This window comes from Chaetomium tenue, assembly GCF_020726465.1.
Source record: "Chaetomium tenue strain MPI-SDFR-AT-0079 chromosome Unknown F5144scaffold_7, whole genome shotgun sequence".
Lineage (NCBI taxonomy): Eukaryota > Fungi > Ascomycota > Sordariomycetes > Sordariales > Chaetomiaceae > Chaetomium > Chaetomium tenue.
Genome location: NW_027117335.1, coordinates 15,798 through 37,497, shown reverse-complemented (window position 1 = coordinate 37,497; position 21,700 = coordinate 15,798). Strand labels below are relative to the sequence as shown.

The 21,700-nt window shown below is 54.8% G+C and overlaps 5 protein-coding genes across 5 annotated transcripts; 1 reads left to right on the top strand and 4 right to left on the bottom strand.

Annotated features, from left to right (window-relative positions):
• Positions 1-1,773: 1,773 nt before the first annotated feature.
• On the bottom strand, positions 1,774-3,134 carry F5144DRAFT_377531 (uncharacterized protein). The gene is made up of 2 exons (XM_066784566.1): positions 2,761-3,134; positions 1,774-2,640 (listed from the first exon to the last, which is right to left on the bottom strand). Exons 1-2 carry the CDS (start codon positions 2,823-2,825, stop codon positions 2,040-2,042), a joined length of 666 nt encoding a protein of 221 aa, XP_066638489.1. The 5' UTR covers positions 2,826-3,134; the 3' UTR covers positions 1,774-2,039.
• Positions 3,135-4,442: 1,308 nt separating this feature from the next.
• On the top strand, positions 4,443-8,607 carry F5144DRAFT_377444 (uncharacterized protein). Its single transcript, XM_066784565.1, has 2 exons — positions 4,443-4,819; positions 5,014-8,607. The coding sequence occupies exons 1-2, from the start codon at positions 4,802-4,804 to the stop codon at positions 8,389-8,391; spliced, it is 3,396 nt and encodes a 1,131-aa protein (XP_066638488.1). The 5' UTR covers positions 4,443-4,801; the 3' UTR covers positions 8,392-8,607.
• Positions 8,608-10,300: 1,693 nt separating this feature from the next.
• Positions 10,301-12,219, bottom strand: F5144DRAFT_584922 (uncharacterized protein). Its single transcript, XM_066789657.1, has 2 exons — positions 11,291-12,219; positions 10,301-11,227 (listed from the first exon to the last, which is right to left on the bottom strand). The coding sequence occupies exons 1-2, from the start codon at positions 12,120-12,122 to the stop codon at positions 10,533-10,535; spliced, it is 1,527 nt and encodes a 508-aa protein (XP_066638487.1). The 5' UTR covers positions 12,123-12,219; the 3' UTR covers positions 10,301-10,532.
• A 2,200-nt stretch (positions 12,220-14,419) lies between these two features.
• F5144DRAFT_606442 (uncharacterized protein) lies at positions 14,420-16,675 on the bottom strand (the record flags this gene model as incomplete). The annotated part of the gene is made up of 4 exons (XM_066791490.1): positions 14,420-14,699; positions 14,772-15,162; positions 15,219-15,598; positions 15,660-16,675. 4 exons carry the CDS (start codon positions 16,673-16,675, stop codon positions 14,420-14,422), a joined length of 2,067 nt encoding a protein of 688 aa, XP_066638486.1.
• Positions 16,676-19,278: 2,603 nt separating this feature from the next.
• Positions 19,279-20,673, bottom strand: F5144DRAFT_551434 (SRP40, C-terminal domain-containing protein; the record flags this gene model as incomplete). Its single annotated transcript, XM_066787691.1, has 1 exon — positions 19,279-20,673. One exon carries the CDS (start codon positions 20,671-20,673, stop codon positions 19,279-19,281), a length of 1,395 nt encoding a protein of 464 aa, XP_066638485.1.
• Between the last annotated feature and the right edge of the window lie 1,027 nt (positions 20,674-21,700).

The window sequence follows — 21,700 nt, the reverse complement described above, 5'->3', positions numbered from 1 at the left end:
CGGCTCTTTGAGCAGCCAAGGGCATTCGACCTGGCATTCTGCCGGTTCAAAAATGCCATGTTCCGTTAGGGCCGGGCAGGAGATCTTTGTACAACATTCTCGCCGGATCGGACTTGGCACCCCGATATCGAAATCCTGGTCGCCCGCCGGTTTTTGTGCTCTTTACCTGGTCACGGAGCATTAAGACAAGTGCCGTTATCCTGATTCGAACTAGGTAGGCTAAGATTTCATAAAGGAAGCGCCGTCTAAGTTCCCAGAAAGTCACTGAGGTGTAAGCCTCGTTTTCCAGCCTTGAACTCATGGCAAAGCGAGAAGGCTTTTTGGCCCGAGGTTTTTTCTTTTTGTTCCAAGGCCTCGCGACGGCTATTTTTAATTATTAGAGTCGCCAGCGCTACCGGCCGGCATCAAGACTATCTGCTGCAAGCCCACGAGTTCTGGAAACATGGTTCCAGGCGGCACAGTTGTGCCCTGCAGCAGTACCCTGGTTTACCTGGATATCACACCGGGACTGTCGCTGGGCAACCCGTCCCTTGTCTCATTTCCAAACCTCGCAACATGGATAAATCTGACAACAGCCTTTGCACCAGAGCACGGGCAACGACTTCGGTCGGATTTGTTGTACAGAAGCGGCAAGCTTTCGGGTTGTTAATGGGGCCACCGGGATTTGCCTGATGCGAAGGCCCGTCCTGCCGGGATGCTGCTCGACTTCCCTAGCCTCGCCTTGGTCTCGGCTCGCTTGTTAACAACGACTGGTTCTCTTGGTCCGAAACCTCGTAAGACAGCGGGCAACCGATACATCATGCACAAGTGTGGTAGAGATATGTCACCATGACGCGGCGCAAGCAGCACCCCGCCGGACGCCACCGGGAGCTTGGTGAAGCGGGGCGGCACAATCCAGTGCAGGATCCCGAGCCATGCATCACTGGTTGATAACTCTGACGATGCCGGCCTAAGGGGATATTGGGAGTATGAGACGGGGAGCAGATCGATGTCGTATCGAGCTTCCGAGACAGCGCTACCAGCCATTTCTTTTGCCATTATCTTCTCACGTCCTTGGTCACCTCTGACGAGAGAGCCTCGCAACACTACCGGGTATCACAAGGCAGCGGCTGGCGGCTGGGTTATGAAACCGGCTCGTTGATGATTGTGATAGAGCGGCAGACGGCAAGATAAGAACTTCGACGGGTGCGCTGCCGCTGGGGACCCCCACATCTAGAATATCCTGTGGCTGGGCAAGTCGACTCGACAGAGCTCTTGTCGTCCGCCAGCGGGCTTGCAGAGCACAGTACACACGTACATACTGAGCGAAGACGGTCCGAAACTTGGGGGGTGGGGGGGTGCTTAAGCACTGCAGAGCAAGCAAGCAGATACCCGCCTGATCGTGCAGCGCAGCGCTACACGGCCTCTCATTCAAGCTACGTGTCGCCTCGGCCAGCGAGGTCTTTGACGAGGGCTCATCCCGCTGCCGGGCGTTCAGCCTCGCCGCCCACACAGCGGGAGCCCCCATCCCGTACCCGGCTGCTGATTGACACACCACACAAGCGCGGCAGCATGCGGCGGGACGAGACACAGGGCGTCTCCTATTGAGTAACGTAGGTAGTCAGTGGGATGCTGGGGGCGCTGGGGGCTATTCTCCTCGGGGCATTCCTCGCCATCAGTGTTTGTTCGGGCGTAACGAAGGGGAGACGGCGCGGTAGAATGCAGATGGTGTGGTGGAAAAAAAGCAAAATGGGCGAGGAAAGCGGCTATTCGGGGCTACCCATCCGTCAAAAAGGGTCTGTTTGTCTTTTGTCGGGGCCCTCAAAGCACGCGAGACAGCATGAGGTGTGCAACGTGGTCTGAGACATGGAGCAAGCCTTCGGTTACAGTATCCCGTTGGCCAACTCAACTTGGGGGATTGCTATGCCCCCCTGTTTTGATGTCTCGGTGTCGAGGAGGCGCAATCAATAGTTGCTTCCTGAGAGGTATTGAACGTCGCTCGCAGTCCGGGCAGGCCGGGCTCAGTCATGTGTCTTTGTTTTGCCCTGTGGTTCTTAACCCTAACGTCTGCGAGGGGTTGATGAGTCGGTGGTGGTTGGAAGCAATGGAGATCTTGAAGATTTTGGTTCCCCTCTCCTATGAATAAGCCCGGCTGTCCGGATGCAGACAAGAGGGCTGAAGCCTGAGTGGTTGGAACGTTTCGAAGGGCAGGGGGAGAGCTTCCATGGTTGAAGTTCCTTTGCGGGGTCCACTAACAGGGCTATGGAAGTGCTGTTCGACGTTTGCTTCTGGGGCTTGGACACACAAGGGAGGTGGCAGCAGAGGTGGGGGAGGGGAAATCGAGCAAGAATCCCCGTGTTCGAGGAGAGGAATTCCGCTCGTGAGACCACGCCACTGTTTAAATGTTTGTCCGCTGGTTCGGTACGGCTCAATTCCAAAAACGGGACGTTGCTCACGCGAAGGTGGTTGGCGCGGGACTTTGCTCTGTTTGAGCCATTAGTTGGAGACTGTGGCTCCGATATTATACATGTGCTGAACCTGATATAAGGCTTGGTTGTCCCCTGTTTTGGAAAGAGACACGGCTCAGCTGTGGGAGCAACCGGAAGAGAAAAATCGAATAAATGAGGGCTGGCGAGAGAAACTACCGGCTTCCCCGATGAACTATCTCAAACTTAGATATTAGTAAATAATTTGGATGCAAGACGTCATTTTAGAAAGTTAGTGGAAAAGGAACCACCAGGGACTAAGGGAGAACTTGACCAAACAATCGGGGCTAGATACCTAGCGCGCCATCCTAAGTGCGTGTGTGCGTGTGTGTGTGTGTGTTGGAAGGCTAGCCGCGGCATGGAGCTTGACCGGTCCCGGGTGCTGTTTTGGGGACTTCATTCGCCAGTACGACATGCTGAGGTTGTTTCGCGTTCCTGGAAGTCATGCTGCAGTGCATGGCTCCTGTCCACTGACAATGCGGGATTGTGTCGTGCCTTGGAAGGATCGAGTGGATCGGGGGCGGGTGGATCGTTTAATTGCTGCTGGGGCCCAGCGCCCAGCTTTCCAGCTCCGATTGCATCCCTGCGGCCGGTTGAAAGGCTCGAAAAAGACAGGCGCCCGTGGGTGGAGTGTGGAGGGTGGAGGATGCAGGGTTGTGTTGTGTTGTGTTGTGTGTTGCTCTGGCTTGTCGTGCTTGTCTGGGCCTGAGAATAGCAAAGGTTTGCGGTTTGCTGCTCCGAGTCGATCTGCCCGATCTTGGTTTGCGCGACACTAGTTAAAACATGAGGTCGGCGGGTGGGCGCTAGTAGCTCTAGATCGCTTAAGTTTACCGATCTGTAGCCGTCATAGGTAGCCATGCTTTGCATCAGACGAGGCACAAAAAAGGGGAACGCCATATTTTCAGGGTTACTCCCTCCCGAGTCGTCAGGTTTGGATGTGAGCCTCATCAGACGAACTTGTGTGAGAGGGAGGCGCTGATGCAGTTGCATGTTGGTTCAGCGGACCTGGATGACTGGCTATCCGTGGATTTTACCCTTGGGCGGGCAAATTCCTGCGAGCTTACTTGTTCCGTCGAGCCAGATGCGCAAGCGCGCAGCAACGGGATGCAGAGCACTGCATTCTCATCAAACAGGCGCAGCTTTGTCGAGATTGGAGCAGGGCTAAGGCAATCCTCCGTGCACACGCTAGAATCAAGAATGGGTCTTGCTCGCCGTCACCGAGTTCCATGCCCCGGGCAAGCTGCGCGGTCGCCCGATACCCGAACGAAGCGACGATCCCAAAAGCCAATCAATCCTGGCTGGCCTTCCACTTCTGTTCTCCAGAGCGACCAGAGGCCTGGAAAGTGACCTGAGAGAGCCTGGCCATACCACCCCTGTAGCCCCCTGTGAAGTGAGCCAAGGAGTTCCCGTCTCCACCCCTAAGCAGCACCACATTGATCCTGGTGCTAGACAACCTAACTTCCAGGTTGTTGCTCGTTGCCGCTCGCACCCTTCCATTCCCACTGTTGTGCGAAGGTGGACTGCCGCTCGCACCTGTTTTTGTTGTTGTTCGGGTTGACCTGGATTCCTGACCAATTTCGCTCTCTTTTCTATTCTGTCTTTTATCTTTTCTTTCCATGCTCTGACGGCGTTGCCAGAGCGGGACCTCCCTCTTTTAAGGTTAGCTTTTTAGCTTGTTTTTGGTGATGGTCCACTGAAGTTGCGCCTTCCCCGAGTCGCGTTTCTGTGGCAGGCTTCTGGCTGTTTTGGCTTGTTTTTCTTGCAAACGGACGTTGCTTCTCCACCGGCTCAGAGCGAGGAACGTGTGCGCCAGGCCCACGGCCGCGGCCTTAATCGCATCTCGAAACGTCCCATTTTCACCAATTGCGGTTCGCCGCGCGGACGAGACGACGGACAATCCAGGCAATAGCAACCTACAACCGTTGTTGTTGTTGTGGATTGCCTCGCCGCCAACTGCTGCCCGCTATACCGCCCGCCGACCGCATCCATCCCCCACCCCCCCATTGATCCCGACCGTGTCTCCCCGCGACGACGACGCCACGGAACCGGGCCCGTCTAATCGGCCGACTCCCCGCGTAATAATTTTCCATCGCATTGGAAACGGCTCTCGGCGCGCAAGGACCTTCCCTAGGTCGATCGTTTTCCAGTCGGGCGTTCGCTGACCCTCGACTGCAACAACGCGCTTGCAGCATCCGCATTCCACGTCCCCTCGAACAAGTTCCTCTTTTCGTAATGCTTTGACGATGCAAACCACGACCCTCACGATTACCGAATTCCGCCTCGCCCCTCTTTCTTCTCCCGGCTGCTTGCCGTCGACATAACCACCCGCAGCTGAGATGCAGGCCGTGCCGAGTGTAAGTTCGACAACGATTCCCTGTTGGGCCTTGGGCAGGAACGCAAACCGACAGGACAAACGAGCCCTGTTTGGTTCGAATTGCTCCCTTCGCAGTCCAAATATAGCCCTGCCCTCAAGGCCCTGTTCTGTACCCGTCCCGCACGGCGGGTTACATACTCGATTGTCCAGGGATACTAATGTACTTGTGTGTAGCTCGTGGGAGCCGGCGCTACTGCCGCTGCCGCTGCCGCTGGTTTAGTCTTTGGTCAACCCCCCGAACCCGAAGCGCCGTGGTCGAGCCCAATCCAACCCGGATTCCCCGCCGACTACGACGGTTTCCGAGGCCAGCCTGCGCCTCGCCGTCCGAGCACGAGCGCCGTCCCAAACTATTACGCTTGCCCGTCGCCAGCCGAGGAATTCCCGTACGCCTCTTTCCGCCAGCTTGCCGATGTACCCCCAGGCCCTCTTACTTCACACCCGACAAGCCCAATAAGTCCAACGAGTGGCCCGCGACCTCTTACCGGGATTTCTGTCTCATCGCCGCGGTCCAGCAGTAGGAGACAGTCGTTCGTGCGGCCAGGTGATCTAGCGTCGCAACCCATTGCGGAGAATTGTAGGGATTCGATATCATCGAAGGAGTCTTGGATACGGCGACTGTCTCTTCGGCCATTATCCCAACATGGGAGCCGAAGGTCAAGCATGGGCCCAGACTCGTCATCCGTGACCTTTTCGCACGGCTCAGGCGTTCCGATACTTGGACAATCGCCCACTTCCCATTCTTCTCCGAACAAACTGGTCAAGAGAACAACATCCGGGAAAAACGGGACCGCAGGGGAGCCGACTCGTCGAGGCTCCATATCGCAGGTTTTGACACTCCGAAGGCCTGCTACCAGCCACCAACGTTCCGCGACGATGCAACAATTCCAGAATCAGAGTGCTTTCGTTGAGCCGCTTTCGCCAGACGCGAAGGCCCCATTTGACAGCTATAGCCCGTCACCGACTTCCATGACTTTCCCACCGACGACGGAAAACGGTCGGCAGCCTAAAAAATGGACATCATTTTTTCATGCTCGGCGCTCAGTTTCATCTGGGCGAGATTTCTCTGGCTTACCCCCCGGGAGCGGCCCCCACCACAACATATTTCCACGGAAGAGGTTGTCATTAGCCCGGGGTTATATCTTCCGCGCCTACCTCACAAAACCAAGTGATATTGCCGACGTTCCTGCCTTGAAAGACGAAGTTGAGGCACCATCGGATCATTTCACGAGTGGGGAAACGGAGGAGGCGTCTGCGACAACAAGCGACCCGTCCAATCCGACCAACTCCAGCGAGGAGCAACCCCCAAGGAAGTCCATGTCGATGCATTTTAGTTCAGCCGGTAACTGGATTTCGAGGACCGGAAGCACTCGGCGCCCAAGACGGAGCACGATTGACGCAAAGACAGGAGCGGGCCGCTATACCCCGGACTCGGGGGCTGCGCCGCGCGACCAAGCCCACCTCCTGGTTAAACCAGGGCTCGAAGGAATTCATGCGCCACCGGAGGCTCGAGAAAACCCTCAGCGGCAACCGGAATATGAATTCAGCTCAGCCGAACTCCCCCGAACCCGCAAGAGAAATTCTTCGTCTCCCTTGCCTCCTCTCAACCGCCTTTCCAGTTTCAACCTGGATATCCCACGGATTGGCTCGCCCGGCCCCACTCGGGCGCTTCATAGCCCCATCAATTACTCTCAAACCCCATCGGTCACTACTCACAGCCGAGGGCCGTCGGGCGAGCGATCCGTGACTCTCGCCGGCTCCGACGTGTCGGCTCGTGATGGTGTTTTCGGGGACGAAGAGGATACGGACTTCAGGAGTGACGGCATGTATGACTCTTTTCGCACTGGGGCTTCTTCTGGTCGTATGAGATCTGTCGAGACGCCGGTCGAGTCCATGTTTGATGACTCCCCCCCTAACACCGCGAGCAACACCAAGACAAAACGATTGTCGATTCAGGAAATGCTCGGGCGCTCTTGGGATGGCGAAACGAAAATTACTGAGGAGGACGAGGGCGTCGACACGCCCATCAGGCCGACGCATGTGGTCGAGGCGCCCGGGTTTGGCCCCAAGAGCCGGAAGGAGACCGCTTTTGAGTTTGACGCTACACATGAGCTGTCGCTGGGCAGTCGCGACTTTGGACGGTTGTCGTTTGATGATGATGACGATGATGACTGGGCACGAGATGACGAGAATACTCTTAGCAACCACCTTTCACCGCCGAGCTCAACCAACTCCCGCCGCGTCAGTCCTACGTTCAGGCAAGCCCTCAGGAACATAAGTGGCTGTGCTAGCCTCGATTCCCAAGGGGATAGCTTCAGCGAACGACCGAGGAGCAACATTTTCGATTGGTCCGAACCTTCAGTCCACGACAAGTTCGACACGGATTTGCCACGGCCAAAGACGGTACACGGAAAGCAGGAATTGGACTTGAGAGGAGGCCGTGCCACAAACCGCAAACCACCTGGTGCCGCTCATGTACGCAGTCAGAGTGTTCCCCTTCTTATTCCCGATTTATCGGATGGCTCAAAGCCGCCGCCAAAATTCGGGACTTGGGGTTTGGGGACCAAGACGGTTAGCGAGGACTGGGACGACGACTTCGAGTTTGATGACGAGGATGAGCCTGCGGTCTGCTCTCCGGGAGGCAAGGACTCGGCCACGAGCTTTGCAATGGTGGTCCCCGCTTCGATCAGGGCAACGCAACCGAGTGTAAGAGCACACTCCGGTCAGATCCGCGAATTGTCATTACTGGTCAACGACTTGAAACGGTTATGCCGGCATGGCAAAGACCTCGATATTTTGAGAGGGCCGATGGCAACCAAATGGGCAGAGGCCGAGAGTATCATTGCCCTGGCGTCTCCGGACGAGGACGAGGACGAGGATTTGGACTCAATAAGGACGTCGACCGACTTCGATCGGTCCAAGATCGATGACCAGTTTCTGGAGGAAGGATTTGACGGCCACCTTCTCGACCACATCGATGGCCCCTTTGGGCTTCCAGAGCCTGAAATGTCCAAGACAGCGGTTATACGGGAGCGACATAGCCCTCGGCGGCGGTCCGTATTCTCGCCCGAAGACGATATCTTTGGCAACTGGCCGCTAAACGAAGGGGGTGGGACCCCTGCAAAGTCGTACACGCCCAGTCGATGCTCGAGCCCGAGTCGAACCTCTACAATTATCTCGACCGTGATCGAAGCCATGAAGCAGCAGCAAAAGTCCGACCGGATCAAGACCTCGGCTCCCAAGATCCCGGACGCGAAGCTGTTTTTCGACACCAACAGCCTCCAGGAACTGGTCAAGCGGGCGGGCCAGTTACGAGACTCGCTCTCGGACGCTGTCCGCAGGGCCGAGTTGCTGACTCAAAGCCCTGCCGGGACGCCCCGCCGCGAACGGCACTCCCGCCACCTTAACCCCGATGGCAGCCCCGCGTTCACGCGGGTCTTTGCAGACCCGGGCTCGAGTCCACCGAGGCGCCTACCCACCAGTCGCAGTACTCCTTCGATCTTGAGTAGGACATCGGTCGATTCGCCGCGGATGCAAATGATGACCGTCAACTAGACCAGTCGACTACCATGGCGTCGTAAAAGCGGCGTTTTCTAATTACATATCGCCGCCTTTTTTATTTACTTCCCCACCCCATAACGAACCGCCCACCGGACGAGTCGGGGTGTTCTTTTAGCACGCCTCCAATATCCGAACCGAACTGTATATGTACGAATATTTTCCTCCCGGTCCGACGGACATGGCCTGCTTGCTTGCTTGCAAAAGGAGAGTTGTTAAAGTCAAGTGGGAAGAGACAGTCGGGACAGAGAGGGTGTGGCATTACTTTTTATTATTATTGCATGGCGTGGCATGGCATGGTTGTGGTTGTGATGTGCCAAGGTGTTGTATGGCATGGGCATCCTCATGTTGATTGAGGTGTCAATAAAACGGAATGAGCCAACAAGAAGACAGACATGCAAGACGGGCTGAATTAGGGGATGAAACTTGATGGAAAGGAAAGGAATGGTTCGGATTTTGCAACGATGTTGCCAAACAGTGGGCTGGGCAAATTCTTGTGCTTTGTCGCCGTTGCCGTCGCCATCGCCATCGCCGGTTTGTGGCTCATGGTGTTTGGGCTGGCGGCGCCCGCCCTTTTTTTTCACATTTTTCTTCCTCGGTCTTAGGGTTGACCTTTGTTCTTTTCTGTTGGTCTGGCTCTCTCTCTAGTGCTAGTACCGACTGCGGTCCGTACTGGGCTTGTGATAATGGCAAATGGCAATGGTTTGGCATGACACGATGCTTGTGTGGATTACTTGTTGTTTTTCTCCTTCTCTCCTCCCTTCCTTTGGCATGGTTTCTTCCTCTTCGTGGTGTGCTTTTTCCATGCGTTTAGCGATGCGTTGAGCGATGCGTTATGGGGATACATAAAATGCTCGGGCACTTGCTACTTGACTGGTTTTACTTCAGGTTGTTTTGCATTTGTGATGTTTGTGGTGTTTAGCTTGGGGGTTGCGGCAGTGTGGAGGTACCGAGGTGGAAGGCACCGGTGTGGGAGGCAGAGGCAGTGGGCAGAAAGCAGTTGACGGGGGATGGGGACGGACCATAAACTCGATGTGGGAATGCTCGAGTGCATGGGGAGAAAACGAGGAGGCCGGGGGTGTTTGGGTTGAGGTGAGGTGGGCGGCAGGGCTGCGGACATGACCTGCCTACCTGTGTTGACGGCCATGCCGTGGAAAGCTACAACGCGGTGGTGTGTGTCCGCATGGGCGAGTTGTTTCAGCGTTCGTGTTGTCTTTGCTGGCGGTGTTCGGATCTCTTCGTCAGATGCTGGCGAGTGCCCCAGCGTCATAGATAGATGTTGTGTGCCGCTGGGTTAGGGGGGCTGTTCTCTGCTTCTCTGGTGCGCGGGCGACGATCGTCTCGAAATGAGATGGATCAAAAAGATGGATATGAATGTGAAGGAGGGATTTTATGTACGTATTTAGCGCCATTCGACTGTGACGAGCCAACGATGGTATATTATGTAGACTCTAATTTGTACTGGATGCAAACCGGAAACGGAACTTGTTTTATCGCGAGTGTTTCGTAATGAATTACTTACTCAAAGCCATTGGGAATTTCACAGACGTTAGGTTTGACGACAAAACAAGTTGGAAAGCATATTATTAAATACGATTGACACAGATCCAATCTAGAGCATGTAACACAATTGTCTCTCGTCACAGTTGTCTTAAAACTACTTTGATAGTATTTGGGTGATGCAAATACTTGGTACCTTCAATCAAACGACACCACGACAAATGTTGAAGAATAGCGTTGCACTACACCTGAAGACTCGAAGGTTTGGTCTCGTGATGCAGGCAGGCAACAGTGATGGACTCGGGCAGGCAAGGCAAGGCAACCAAGGTGGCGAGTGTGCCACCAACAACCATCACGAGCAGCAATTGGCATCGTAAACTCAAGCACAGAGGGCATTCTTCAAATACTGGGCACATGCAGCATTGTTAAGATCATACATTTTGTTACGGTCTTAAAGAAACCTAGATATAACTGCCTAGAAACGCTGATCGGGGGCCTGGATTGAATCAACAGGCCAAGGAAACCGAGGTAATCCCATGAAACTAAAAAGAGAAAAAGAAAAAGCAAATCCCCTCCTCAATGCTCTGTCGGCATCGAGGGATAATACATCATTCCAAGAAACTAAGCACCTGGTTTTTTTACTCCTTCGCACCATGCGCAAGCGCGACGTTCTTCCAATGATCACGCTCAGCCGTCAGCTTCGCAATCTTCTCCTCCAGCTCATCCAGACGCAAAGCCTTGCGCTCACGTGACTTGCGAGCAGCCAGGGTGTTGCGGGCACGCTTCATGGCAGTGACGTCGGTCGGATCCGAGACAATGATGGGGGGCAGGGGCTTGTCACGGCGGCGCGAACCAACGCCAGCAATTGACGACGGGCGGGTCGGAGGCGAGGTCCCGGACGACTTGCGGCGGTGTCCCAGTGCCGAGGCCAATTCCAGGTCATCTGACTTGGTGGCTGGAGACTGCTCAGCACTGGCAGGCTTCTGGGACGCGTCGGGTTGAGCATTGTTCGGCGGGAAAAGAGGGAACCAAGTATCGGTTGACCCGTTGTCGAAGTCGCCGCTTCCGAAGCTGGGCGAAACGTCATAAGTGTCGCCAAATTCGGGAGACTCGTTGTAGATGGATGGCGAAGTAAGAGCTGTGAGCGCAGTGGAATTGGGCGCCGACATGAACGGCTCCTGGAGGAGAAGATCCTGCGGCGAGACGGTGCCCATGTTGGTTGTTGAGCTGGATGCACTGCCGCTCACGTCGAAAACGCTTGCAAGCGCAGGCGAAGAGTATGCGCTGGTAGAAGCACCGCCCTCGAAGGCTGTGAAGTCGTCCATATCGAGTTCTGTGGTGGTAACGCGTGAGATTGATTGTTGGGAAAGTGCGATGTAGGAGCGAAAATTCTTACCCTGAAGGTTCATCTTGGCCCGCTGTATATTGCCAGTGCTCTGCCTGAAGAGGGGCACGGGGGGTCGGGTCACGCGGTTTTGCTGGGTCAAAGCGGCGGATGACGTCGGGGCGGACGAAGCGTAAAACTGATGCTGATTCTGTGCGGGGGAACTAAACCGATTGGTAAAAGCCGAAGAGGTCGCTTGATGTCCAGTGGCCTGGATGATGCTAGCAACTCGCTGGTTCTGCAGAGACGGCGAGGTCGGGACCTGTTGTTGCGGAAACAACGGTTGATGACGATGTTGCTGGTTTGGATTTACACCTCCGTTGGCGGAAGGTTGCGGGACAGAGCGATTAAGTTGACGTGGTTTGATCGGCTGATCGAACAAGACAAAGTCCTGTTGATGAGGCGGCAGATTCAAGTGCTGTAGATGCTGTTGTTGCGCGGATAGTGCCGGCAGGCTCGAGGAACTGGAGGGAAGCCATGTTGACTGTGTTTGATCCGTGGTGAAGACTGGAAAGTCTGGGCCGGGAATGGCGGCGGTGTTGTAGGAAGAACTTGAGCGCGAGCTGGGAAGCAAGTTGCTAAAGTTCAGTTCAACCTTTGCAGGTAGAGCTGAAGGGGGGGGTTGAGTGGGGAAAATGTTGTTAAAATCCGGGGAAGGAATTTTGGCGACTTTGCGAGTGCAAGTCGAGAGACTGGGGAAAGAGGATGCTTTAACGCATCTTGAAGACTTCTTGGCGTTGTTGATTGTGGTTTTTTGAGAAAGTTTTGGGGGTGAGAAAAGAGAAAGAGAGGTTTGCGAAAAGTGGGCAGTGGAAGACTTTTTAATCAGGCAGCGAGTGCGCATTCGCAAGGCGCGCAAGCCGGTGCGCAATGGCCCTAGGCTGCGCTGCGGCCTGATTGGCTGTGATCAGCGCTGCAGCCCCGGAAAGTGTGAGTCACACTTCCCACGAGGCCGTGCTCCAGAAATTACCCCACGTTCACCATCGCTCAAACTCATGGCCACAACGCGAAAAGGGCAGTGCTGTTTGTGAAACACCAACTTCGAGAGTTGAGGAAAAGCGTTATTATTTAGAATATCAGGTCGGTTGAAGGCAATGCAAAAGCTTCTCATCGAAGGTAATTAGTGGGATGGTTTTTCCTGTCTTCTTGGTGTATGAGAGCCGTGCGATCTAGCTGTTGGCCTTTGCTACGATTGTGAATTTTCTGTACAGATCCGTTTTCGAAATCCTCGGTGTCGCAGCACTGCCCCACCACCCTGTCCCATCTCCAGCCCTTTCCACCCAGCCCATCCAATCAGATTCGGAGCTGAAACAAGAGCCCCACCGTTGTAATTCCGGTTGGAGGGGCAGAGCGAGGACATCCGGACAGGCTTACGCCGACGGCACGGAACCAGGCCTCCAAAGGGCGCGACATGTCTTTGAGCATGTCCAGGCAGGGCAGGAGGATCTCTGCCTAGGACTTGCGGTCCTGGGCTTTTAGTGGACAGGTCCTCATCAGTTTGAGGACGACGGCCCAGGGACGGGCGCGTGGATCATCGGATCCATTGGGCCCTTTAGTGAAGAGGCCACGACTTCTTAACTGCGTTTGACCTCGGTCACCCCCTTGGCCTGCGCGGCTCTCATCTTGGGATGCCTTGGACGCGCAAGGGCGTGCGAAAGCCATCGACCACGAAAATAGGCTAGCTCTACTTATCCACCATTGCAGTGCTGACATTCCATGGAGTGGAGGACCTGCGGGAATATTGGCCGCTCCATGCGCAACCGAGGAAGATTTCCCGTGGATAGGTTTTCCCGAATTAGGTTGGCAGCGCGCCGTTTCTCTGAGGGAGGGGTTGTGGTCAGCCCTTTCGGCCGCTTTGCGCTGCTTCGCCCCCCACCATGGCCGGCTATGGTCGTCCTATTTGCCGAGTCTGCTGGACACACGATCAACCATGGGATACCTCTCAATAACCGCACGCACTCTTGCAACGGCGGTTGGAGTCTCATAGCTACAGACTAACACAGCACACATCCGTCGAATCAAAACGCCCAATTGGAGAGGAATGTTGGTGGTGTTGCAATTGAGTTTGTGAGTCACTCGGCTAAGGAACAGCCCTTGCGATGATCTGCAGAACAAGGCCCCCAGCTTGTCCTTGGCGTGCTGAGACAACTCGTCTCCACTGCGACAATTTTTTTGGCATTGGGTCCTTCGCACAATCGATGCCAGTTGGGGGTTCAATAACTATTTCGTATTTGTCACACGAGGTAAGCCTGGGCAGAGCCGCCCTGTGCCGCCGCAACTCGTGTCAACACCGGCTGGGCTGGGTTGCAAGAGCATCACGAAGGAGGAAGGGTAAGAACCGAGAAACACACAGGAATGGCATTGTGTCCGAGTCTGCACTGCAATATATCCATTTTCATCTCTAGGTACTTTATTCGTGTAGTTACCTTGAACTGGGGCCTGACACTGGACGCTCATATTCGAACGAACGAAGTTGAGCTTGGCTCGGACGAGGAAGATCCCTCATCCGATCCCATTTTCGAACCCCACCATGAAGCTGGGGATCTGACTACATACTAAAGGGTGATGTTGGGTTTCATCTCATAGCGGCTTCAGACCACGGCCCGGGCCGCAGTCGGGCCCAGGCCGTCATCAAGGATACGAATGACTCAGAGCGGGCATGGTTGAGCTTCCGTAGGCTACCTTGAACATGTACCTTTTCACACAGGCGTGGAAAGGTAGAGTTGCCCCACGGCTCTTCCTGTCTATGTGCCCGAGAAGGACTCCGCAGGCAACAGGTCCATCACCCAGTTACGGATACGGGAAATCGAGTTGAGGGCATCAACATCGTAAAACGGGGGGGAGAGAGTCAAGCCTTAGGAGAGCAAGCAGTGATCCGTATTCCGCGTATCCGTCTATCCACGAAAGTAACCCGAAATTAACCTAAACGCTCACGAGAAACGTAAGGAAACGCCAAAGCCTTGCGGCAGCATCGGTAGGAAACCACCCCCCAATAGCAACCCAGATCCGTGTAGTATTAAGCAGAGGTATCCTTGTCGTAACTCATAGCACCCAGAAGCAACCCGAAGAGAAAAGGAAAAAAAAGCTCGACCGCTAGAGTAGATAGCGAAAACCAAACCGCATCCCATCCCCAAACGATCCTCAAACCGGTGGCAACACAGCAGCAGCAGCAGGCGTCTCGACGCCCACGACCCCCCCCTCAGCCTCCATCTTGTCAGCGTCCTCGAGCGTGAACTCGCCGTCGACGATGCGCTGGCAAAAGTCGTCCCACATCTTCTCCCAGCTCTCGCGCACCTCCTTCATCAGCTCGGGCTCCATGCACGAGTGGGCGATGCTCCACTCGATCAGCTGGCGCAGGCCGTGCAGCGTCATGTCCGACTTGCCGGCCATGACTTGGTAGAAGTCGTGCGAGAGGCGGGATCTATGGTAAGACGGGATATGGTGAGCAACAGAGAAAAGAATATAACAGTGGAGATACAGGGGAAACACAAACCTGAACAGCGTCCCATTATCCGCGCTAATCGTGCACGGCACATTATTCGCCAGCAAGCTATACACGGCATGGCCACTCATCCTGGGGGTCAAGCCCAAGATCTCGTTGGAGATGGGGCAGACCTCGACGCAGACGCCGCGCTGCTTCATCTGGCTCATGACGTAGGGGTGGCGCGGCAAGGCAAAGCCGTGGCCGATGCGCTTCGCGCCGAGCAGCAGGGCGTCGAGCAGGTTGCCGTCGGTGTCGGTGCCGATGTCGAGCGTCTCGCCGCAGTGCAGGAGGAAGGGGATCTCGACGTCCGCGGCCTTGCAGAGGGCCTGGAATTGCAGGAACTGCTGCGCGAAGGCTTTGAGGGGCTTGCCTTTGCCTTCTTCGCCCACTAAGTCGAAGCCTGCGGTGGTGGGTTAGTTTGCGGGGCTAGATCGTTGCGTTTCCTGGGAAACTCACCGGCAATGTAGGGGGAGAATTTCTTGTCCATCTTGAACTGGAAACATTGTGTGAGGGCTTCCCCAACTTGTTCCTCGCTAAAGGATCGCGGTGTGCAGTAGATGACCTTGAGCCCCTTAAGGACCTGCCGATTGTGGTCTTTTTGGAAGGCCTCGTATTCATCAATGATCAGATTCATGATGCCGACATTGTCGACACGGCGGGAGCCGTCATCCTCCCATACTTGGTTCGAGGACATGAAGTTGGGTCGAATCTCAGCGTACTGGATGTTATCGGCAACGAATTCGAGGAGGCACTGCCGGGTATACCTCCGGTAGGCGGTCTTGTAGTTGAATAACCCCTTCATCATTTGCGTCCGGGCATTAAACTTCTCCCATGTGCTGCTCAAGAGGTCAGTGTGGCTACTCTCAAGCCCCGTTAATATTCCTGATTCTGACTGACCCTTCTTGTGTTTGAAGCAGATTATGAGCTTCTTCCTCATTGAAGACCAGCTTTTGCTGCAAAAATTGATCGGCCGCCTCTTGCCCTCCCGGGTACGCTGCCCTGAACTCCCGAAACTGCATCACGGTCCCGCATTTGTAGTCTTTGGCGAACGGGTTGCCCTTCCCCTTCTCCTCCACGGCTTTCTCGCTCATGATACTAAACTGTATCCTGCAGAGATCGTATGCCTCGGGCTGGTCGAGAGCAATGTTGCTCCAGATGAACATGCGCTCCATGTCCTTGGCAATGCCGAGCAGTACGCTGGGGAGCAGGTTGGCGTTGAAGTGGATGTGAAGATGGGCGCCCTTGGGCATGGCCCGACACAAGGCAAAGAGCTGTGTCTGCTCTATTAAGTCGGCATTGGAGAGGAAGTGGTCGCCGTAGAAGCGGGGGTGTTCCTGACCGCGGTAGCCACGCTTCTTGGGCGCTGATTCGTAGAAGCGAGCAATATCATTCTTCTTGAGATGCTGCAACACCCCGTTGGCCTGAATTTCGAGATCTTTTGCGGTCTCGGTGCAGATGAAGTCAAACCCCAGAGAACCTTCGTAGCGAGTGCTTTGTTGGCGCAGGGAGTCGTACGTCTTCATCTTATCCTGGGCATGTGACGCTAGCTTGGCCCCCAGCTCCTCGTTAATCTGAAAGGGGGCATTCCCTGAGGATCGAGACTTTTCAAGCGCGTCAGATAGTTCCCGGAGTTCATGCTCTGGGATCTCCAGGACGGTGTCGATGGCGGGCGAATCCACAGTCTCCTGTTTCCGCCGTTTGGCCACAACATGGTCCCATCCCTTCACCGCATCACCCTTGGCGATGCTAGTATCCGGGGCCCTGCTGCGGAACAGGTTAGCGATGAGGTCGGCCCAACGGCGTCGTCGGCGGGTGGTCTTGACAGTTTTTGAGAGCGCTTGTTGGGGCTCTTGACCAGCCTTTTCCACATTGCGGTCGGTTTCGGGCGTGACCAGGTTGCTAGCTATGCCCATGCCGCGGCGAGATTCCTTAAGTAGGCCAAGATGGGTAAATGGGTAAAAAGTGTGAGATGGTGCCGAAAGTATGGTTCGAATCGGTTTGAGTTGTACCGCGACTTAAATGTGTAGGTTGTTGTTGGTGAGTGAGGACAGTGAGGATTGAGATGGGTAAAGACTCTGTGACTCTGTCACCGGATCCGGTGGGAAACAGGCGCCGAGTCTAATCTTATTATAGTGCGCGTGTTGGCGGGCGCCTTGCCAGTTGTTGGCATTGTGAGTCTTGACGATAAAGCGAGCATCAGCGATGGAATGGAAACCGCCCGCCCAGCCAGTTGCGCGAAGCCCTCCAACGATCCGAAATGCCTAACTAACAGCCAAGCAGTGCCGCCAACGTGCTGGGGTCACACACTGCGCCCTGAGAATTTGGAGGCTGGCGGGCCGCTGAAATGGCCGGGAAGAAGGCGCCAGCGGGCCATGTCCGTGCACTGTTCCTTGAGACGATCGCTCACGGGCACCAACAGATCGGATGCCCCACTTTTGCTTGGGCTGATTCCTGGGCTCTCACATAACCCTCCTTCGGATGACCTGGGAGGCATCCGGGTTTCATGGATGACCTCCAATTATCGTCACGCTTCCATGACGGCTTACCACGTCCCGAGCGTGTGGAAAGCTTATCTCACATCCCCGTATTATGCCCTGACCGGGCAATGTGCGTGTCCGCTTTACGAAAGGCCCAAAGCGACTTCCGATTCACATAATTTGGTCCGAATTCTCCGAAACCCAAGACGGCCAGCCGCACCTGCCTCTTCGGAGCCGGGAAGGCCAAATGAAAGGCTGACACGAGTCAAACTATCTTTGCGCTTTGCTAGGTTATCTTTGATTTGATTCCGGATCAGGGCAGATTTGGTCCAATTTCAAGATATCCCTGGATGCCCACAGCAATACATGTGGCTCCAATGCACCGGCGTGATGGTCAATAATTTGTGAGGCGGGCAGTACCTGCTCCGAAACATACGCTTCAATGGTTCCATGATGGTTACATGCTCAGGGGTGTGTTGAGGCTAGCTATAACTGGAGGTCTTTAAATGTTTCGTGGCAAGGCAGACTCGGCGAGAGTGTCATCCATCTTAAAGATGAGGACTTACCTACCTCGGTAGGGAAGGCGGTGGCTAACCCCGGTCAAGGAGGGCGTCTCACCGTCTCCAAATAATTACCCAGTGAGAAACTTTTACCCAGGGTCCGAAGGATGGGATCGTGGCACGTGTATTGGCGATTCCGGCTTCGTATCACGCGATATTAGTGAGCTTCTTTGCTGAACACAGCGATCGGTGCACTCCACAACGGGGATGACCCGCCGTTCACCTGAGAGAATATGACTATGATCGTTGACAGCTTGACTGTCACGGGTGATGGATGGGATGCGAGCGGCGTGGGGCCATTGAATACCTGAGGCAGAGCAATGAAATAAATTCTTCCTCTCTCACTATAGGTACTCTCGTCCCAGATTTGGCAAGCTCTCTTCGTTAATCCCCCGTATGGAAGGCAAACTCTCCTTCAACATCTGCCTTAGGCGAAAGCACCATTCCAGTCAAACAATTGTTGATAACTAAGCTAGAGAAGGAGCTAATTAAGTCCGATGATAGCAACATCATCTCCTCGACCTGGTCAAATTCTGCCTTGGCTGTAGGCAGGCTAGCGACCGGGCAACTTGAAGCAACACGGCAGTGAAGGAGAAACTTCGAAAGGTATTATAGCCAGCAACGGGCTTAACTTGGTTGGCACAAGATCCATGACCTTCCCCCGAACCAAGGCATATTCGTATTCGAACCCTCTGTCGAGGCATCCTCTAAAACCAATAAAATGAATCCCTCGGGCTGTAGCGCGCCCTCCACGATGCGGTAGACCGCAACAAGCAATATCACACAACTTGTGGCCCGGCATTCACACCCCGATTCTTATCAGGCGGGTTCGGGCCCAGTTACGGCCGTTTGATTTCTTGAACCCCGGAAAATAAGCCCACTCCTCCTGCAGGGGCCTTGTGTATTTTAAAACGCTGGGTCGGGCGCCAGTGGGCTGTTTCATTATTGTGGTTGTTGTGGCTGTGCTGTGTAAGTGACTCCCAATGGCGAGTTGCAAGGCTGAATAGCCCGAGGGCGGCCGTTCCCTCGCCGATTGACTGCCTGATATGAAACCCTCCTGCAAGAGGCCAACACAAACATGGAAGATTTAGTACTGTGAGTTTGAAATCAAGGTATATATCTACCGGGATTCGTCACATGATCCGGGGTAACAAACACAAAGCCGAAATAAAATGAGAAACGGTAATCCTCCAGTGGTATATATGCCTGACAGGAGGGCGGTTATAATGCCCTCTATCTCCCCAACAACACAAACAATTATCCGCCCGACCGCACCCCTGACCCTCCGCACATTGCACAATGACTGAATATAGCATGTGAATGTCCGGCGTGAATAATCAAACTGCCTGAGACTCCTTGCTATGCCATGTCTAACCAGGCGAATGGAACCACCCCTTGAACCGGCCACGATCAATTGCAGCAACCCTTCTTTTTTATTTTCCGGTTCGATCACAATGAAATACGGACCGCCCCAGCACCCTAGTCATCAAACTTGATCCCCCCAACAGCAAAGGTATCGATCCGCCCGCCGCGGTAGCTGCCCTTCTTCTTCTTGTTCTTCTCCTTGGTGAAGCCCTTGCCACGCGTGACGATCAGGTCCTCGTGGGCCTTGCGGCCCCAGTCGTGGCCGGCAAAGGCGTTGGACTGGAAACGGGGGTCGACCTCAATGCCGCGGTCGATGCGCGAGAAGGGTTGGTTGACCCCCTTACCATTGCTGTTCTTGCCGCGGTTGTTGGCTTTGAACGTGGTAGGGTCTGGGGGAAGTGGGGCGTCGCTTTCGACCGGGAAGACCTTGGGCGAGGATCGGTCGAGGGTGGCAGAAGACGTGTCTGAGCCGGTGGCGGCTGGGGAGGGGGTGGGTTTGTTGTCCTTAGTCTTGGTCTTGGTCTTGGTCTTCTCCGAGTCAGAGTCGGAATCAGACTCGGAGGACTCCGATGACGAATCGCTGGAGGAGTCGGAATCGGAGTCAGGGAGGGGGACCTTAGCCGCCTCCTCGGCTTCGTCTTCAGACTCGGATTCGGATTCGGAGGACGAGTCTGAGTCTGAATCGGACGACGACGAAGAGGAATCGGAAGACGAGTCGTCTTTTTCGGCCGTCTCCTTCTTGACAGCAGTTTTCTTGACGGCCTCCTTCTTAACAGTAGTCTTTTTGGTGGCTGGCTTAGACTCGGCTTCAGAGTCGGAGCCAGAATCAGAGTCTGAAGATGAATCGGACGACGACTCAGAAGACGATTCAGCGGTGACTGGGGCGGCAGCGACCTTTTGCTTCTTGGGCGCGGGAGCCTCCTCGTCGGAGCTGGAATCGGAGTCGGACTCGGAGTCAGACGCGTCACTGCTTTCGGAAGCGGCCTTGCGCTTCAGAGGGTTGGCCGCCGGCTTGGGCGCAGCGGCGGGCTTCGCGGCCTTTTTCTCGTCCTCGCTGTCGCTGTCGCTGCTGTCGCTATCACTGCTGCTGCTGGACTCAGAGCTGGAGGATTCTTCGACAACATCCTTCATTTCAACGTCCGCATTATCCTCGCTGTCGCCGTCTGACGACTCCGACTCGCTGCTGCTGCTGCTATCGTCGTCACTGCTATCGCTGCTGTCGACTTCGGCGGCCTTCTTGGTGGTGGCATTGCTGAGAGACGCCTCCCAAGACTGGAAGACAGTCACTAGGGAATGGCCTTCAGGGATGTCTAATTTATCGCCCTTCCAGCCCTTCTTGGCCCGCTGCTTTGTGAATGCGCGATGGGCGTCGCTGAAGTCATGCTCAGAGAGGAACAATTCGACCAAGTTCAAGAGCTGTGTAGGTGGCTCGGCGGTAGTTTTGGGCTTCTCGGTGGCGGGGGCCTTCTTCTTAGACCCGCCGGCCTTGAGCTTCTTGCTTCCAGCCATCGTGGGTGTGTCGCCGTGAGTGGTCGGTTTTTTCGCGGTCAGTGCAGAGTTATTGGAAAAGAGCCACGCTGGCGGAGTCGACATGGGCAAAAGTCACAATGTGAATTGGTTGATCTAGTCAGCACCAGCTCCTGCACAGTTTGTGAGGGATGCAAGGGAGCAATGGCGTCAGAAGGCAGGCACGCGTTTCCAATCCCAAGAAAAATTCCTGGAGTTTCTGCTTCCGGAATGCGCTCTCACCGCCCTTTTTTTCTCCTTTTCTGCCATTATTTTGTGGGCCAAAGAAAGAATACCCCACAATGCCCCTTGCATGAGCGGGGTTATCCCTTGGAGAGGATTGGAGGTCATTCTTACTCCCATTGCCATTAACTACAGGTAAGGTATGGTTCACCTTGGCCTTGGTGAACGTGTCTGAGGCGCTCAGAGAGCAGAACTTGTTTGTTTGACTTATTGTTTATTCATTTAGGTACCAACCATATTTTGTTATGGATGGAGCTCTTAACGTATATCCAATTCTACTCCCACAGGCAAGATGAATGATTGTTTGTTTATTTACCCCCGTTAGACTTCAGTACCTCCCTACCTACCCTAAGTATCTTTCTTCACTCGTTGATATGTGAGTTGCTGGAGGTTCCTCTTTCGGCATTCCTCTAATCTACAACTGCCTCTCACTATGGCCGGGCGCTGCTTGCGTCAGCCTTTGATCCTCCTTGGAAGAGTTGCGTTCCAAGCCTCTCTCCCTGCATCCTTTGTGCTGAAACCATAGGAGCCATTCGAATCGCTTGGCCGTAAACCAATGAAGAACAGACTAACTGCAGCTGCCTGCTCTCCCAGGTGCGTGACTGGGCCGGACGCGTCACCAACCTCCCAACAGCCGTGTTGTGGCACCTAACGACAGGTTTGGGGGCCAAAGACCAGGGTTTGGCTGCGACCGTCCGCGCGTAGCGCTTCCTGAATCAACAATGCCTCTATATAAGAGCTTTGGCTTGGCCTGGTCCAGATATGGTAAGTTCGACTCTACAGAACA

What these genes read in the sequence shown, in the direction of transcription:
- F5144DRAFT_584922 (XM_066789657.1), bottom strand. Translation starts at nt 12,122, where the DNA reads ATGCGCACTCGCTGCCTGATTAAAAAGTCTTCCACTGCCCACTTTTCG. An exon ending in GGCCAAGATGAACCTTCAGG is followed by an intron (nt 11,228 to 11,290) that starts GTAAGAATTTTC and finishes TTACCACCACAG; the next exon opens with AACTCGATATGGACGACTTC.
- F5144DRAFT_377531 (XM_066784566.1), bottom strand. Translation starts at nt 2,825, where the DNA reads ATGCCGCGGCTAGCCTTCCAACACACACACACACACGCACACACGCAC. An exon ending in CACTTAGGATGGCGCGCTAG is followed by an intron (nt 2,641 to 2,760) that starts GTATCTAGCCCC and finishes AGTTTGAGATAG; the next exon opens with TTCATCGGGGAAGCCGGTAG.